Below are 2,500 nucleotides of genomic sequence, written 5' to 3'. Positions count from 1 at the left end.
ATAGTACGTCGTTCTCTGAAGGGATTGGTATTTTGTAACATTTTGAGTTACTACTACCGCTGAGTGTATTTATTAACTTGTTTTGTTTTTTTCACAGTCTACATATCTTCAAGCAGGGATCTGTAAGGAGATTGTACTGCTATTGTTTATGGGCCTTAGACTTCATTTGTACTGTAACGGTACTTTGTTACTGTCTAGAAAGGTTAAACATTCACATCTGTGGTGCAGTGTTTTCTAATACCAAATATATTATTTCAGAGTGGCAAAGCTGTAGAACCTCACCAGGCATGGAGAGCCATAAGACGCGACATGCCCAAAGACGTCCCCACCACGCCCCCTTCCACCCCTTCGCACACAGACCGCCTTCTCCCCGGCCAGACGCAAGAACCTACGCCTCCTTCGTCCCAGCCGATGGCTCCTCCGTCTCAGGCACCTCCGAGGTCCAAGCAGCCACCCCCTAAGCCTCCGAGGACCTTCCTGGCCGCCAGTGACAACCTGAAGAATGAGACGATGCCGCTCTCCAAGTCGACGAGCGACTTGGGACAACCCGGGACGTCCTCCAGCCCTCATACCCCGAGAGGGGAGGACCTCACAGCATCGCCCATGACCGGAGACGACTCCGACTCCGACCACAGGACGAAGACTAACGGGAAAAAGGAAAATGTCTTTTTCCCTTCCCTGATGGGGAAGAAAGTGAAAGAAAAGATTACAACAATCGGCCGAAAAAAAGCCAAAAGGTCGAAGAGCCTTATCAGCGATCCTATGGACTTCAGGATCCTGGATAACGGGATGCTGCCTAATCATCGTGATAATGATAGAGAACAGCAGATCAGTGTTAACGATCCTTATGACAATTCCGAGGAAGTTCTCCAAGAAGGCAATATTAAGTCGTAAAAAAGTTAACAAATAAAGAAAATGACAATGAGAAAAAGATCAGATCACTTGTATGGGATTCGTTAATGCACAAAAATTAACTCAAGACCGAATTGCATTGTCAAGGAAAAATAGATGATATTCATCACTGGATATTGGTTTAAAATGTGATGCTGAGATTTATGATATAAATAGGCATTTTGAAAATTTATTAACTAGGTGTTTTGGAAAAAAGAAAAATATTACTAGATTTGTGCCCTTATGCTCACGTTACATAAATCTTCTATAAATGAAACTTGAAGTTTATTAATGTAGCTGGGCATTCATTTCCTTTAGCTGATAGCTTTGGCAAGTACATGGCCACCGTATGCTGCAATATAAGTTTAAGTTCTTATTTCAAAATGATATTACATAACGAAAACCTCCGCATATAAAGAAACAACTTATATCTGTTCAACTACATAAAAAAAATGCAGAGAATCTCTTAGCTGGTCATGTCACTTTGTAAAATTAGGATAGTTGTTATTACTATGTACATACATACAGACATAAAGTACACACACACACACAGACACATACAGATTATATATGTATATATATATATATATATATATATATATATATATATATATATATATATATATATATATGTGTGTGTGTGTGTGTGTGTGTGTGTGTGTGTGTGTGTGTGTGTGTGTGTGTGTGTGTGTGTGTGTGTGTGTGTGTGCGTGTGCGTGTGCTTGTGTGTGTGAAATTTCGTCATATAAACTATAAAATATATTTGAATATAAATGTATGTAGTAATGTGGTATGACAGAGTCTTGTCATCAGTCATTTCCTATTGCTGAACTGAAAATTTAGGAGATACCTGTTCATGCCACAACTTTTTAATCGACACAATACTTTGTACATCATTTAACAAACAAGGAATATAATTTAAAGACAGCTTATGGGTATTAAGGTTCAATATCAATATGCTGCATTTGCAATGAAGATCCTACAGTACAAACTATGTAAAAACTCGGTGGCTATGCCTTAAACTAGCCACTAGAGACACCTGCACTTAAAATTTTTGTATATTTGTCACAAATAACAATCATTTATAACGCAATTTTACTCATTCTTGTCTAATTACAGGCTTTGTTATTGTTATTTCCCAGACACTTGCATAGCCAACATTGTTTTTCTTATATACTGCATAAAAGTGGCTGCATAATGAGTCAAGATATAAAACAGAATACACGCCGCCGTTATTACTGTGATCTTCAACAGATCCTGTTGGCTTCAGCATTAAGAAACGAGTGCAATTATGTCTCTAGTAATAATTAGTGCCGTTGCCACTCATCTGGCTTAGGAAAAACATACTATTCGTGGCTAGCGAGAGAAAAGGAATGTTTAGAAGCAGGAATACATTTTTTGAAAATCGTTCCCTAGGCCTGTTATTGTACGAATCCTATATCATGGTTTATGGGCAAGTCTATTTTGGTTTAATCAAGGTAATTTTAACCAGGGTATTTTGGGGACGCCTGGTGTTTAATGTTTCGATATAAAATTTTGGTTTGATTTACTACAGTGTAGTGCAAAACCAGCTCGGCTGAGGGTTTAAGTATTTCTTCACTGGATTATG

The 2,500-nt window shown here is 38.5% G+C and overlaps 1 protein-coding gene across 1 annotated transcript in view; it reads left to right on the top strand.

The window, feature by feature from the left end:
* Positions 1 to 1,123, top strand: part of LOC119581131 (histone H3.v1-like) — a 12,057-nt gene extending 10,934 nt beyond the window's left edge. Inside the window, exons 3-4 of the mRNA XM_037929478.1 lie at positions 1 to 3; positions 259 to 1,123. The exon at positions 1 to 3 is cut by the window's left edge and continues 104 nt beyond it. Of these exons, the coding sequence (XP_037785406.1) occupies positions 1 to 3; positions 259 to 894 (639 nt within the window). The 3' untranslated portion in view covers positions 895 to 1,123. The remainder of the gene's footprint in view (positions 4 to 258) is intronic.
* Positions 1,124 to 2,500: the final 1,377 nt, after the last annotated feature.

The sequence above is a fragment of the Penaeus monodon genome, chromosome 14 (assembly GCF_015228065.2).
Source record: "Penaeus monodon isolate SGIC_2016 chromosome 14, NSTDA_Pmon_1, whole genome shotgun sequence".
NCBI classification, from domain to species: Eukaryota; Metazoa; Arthropoda; class Malacostraca; order Decapoda; family Penaeidae; genus Penaeus; species Penaeus monodon.
The sequence above is the reverse complement of the archived record's forward strand: the minus strand, read 5'-3'. Positions and strand labels throughout refer to the sequence as shown.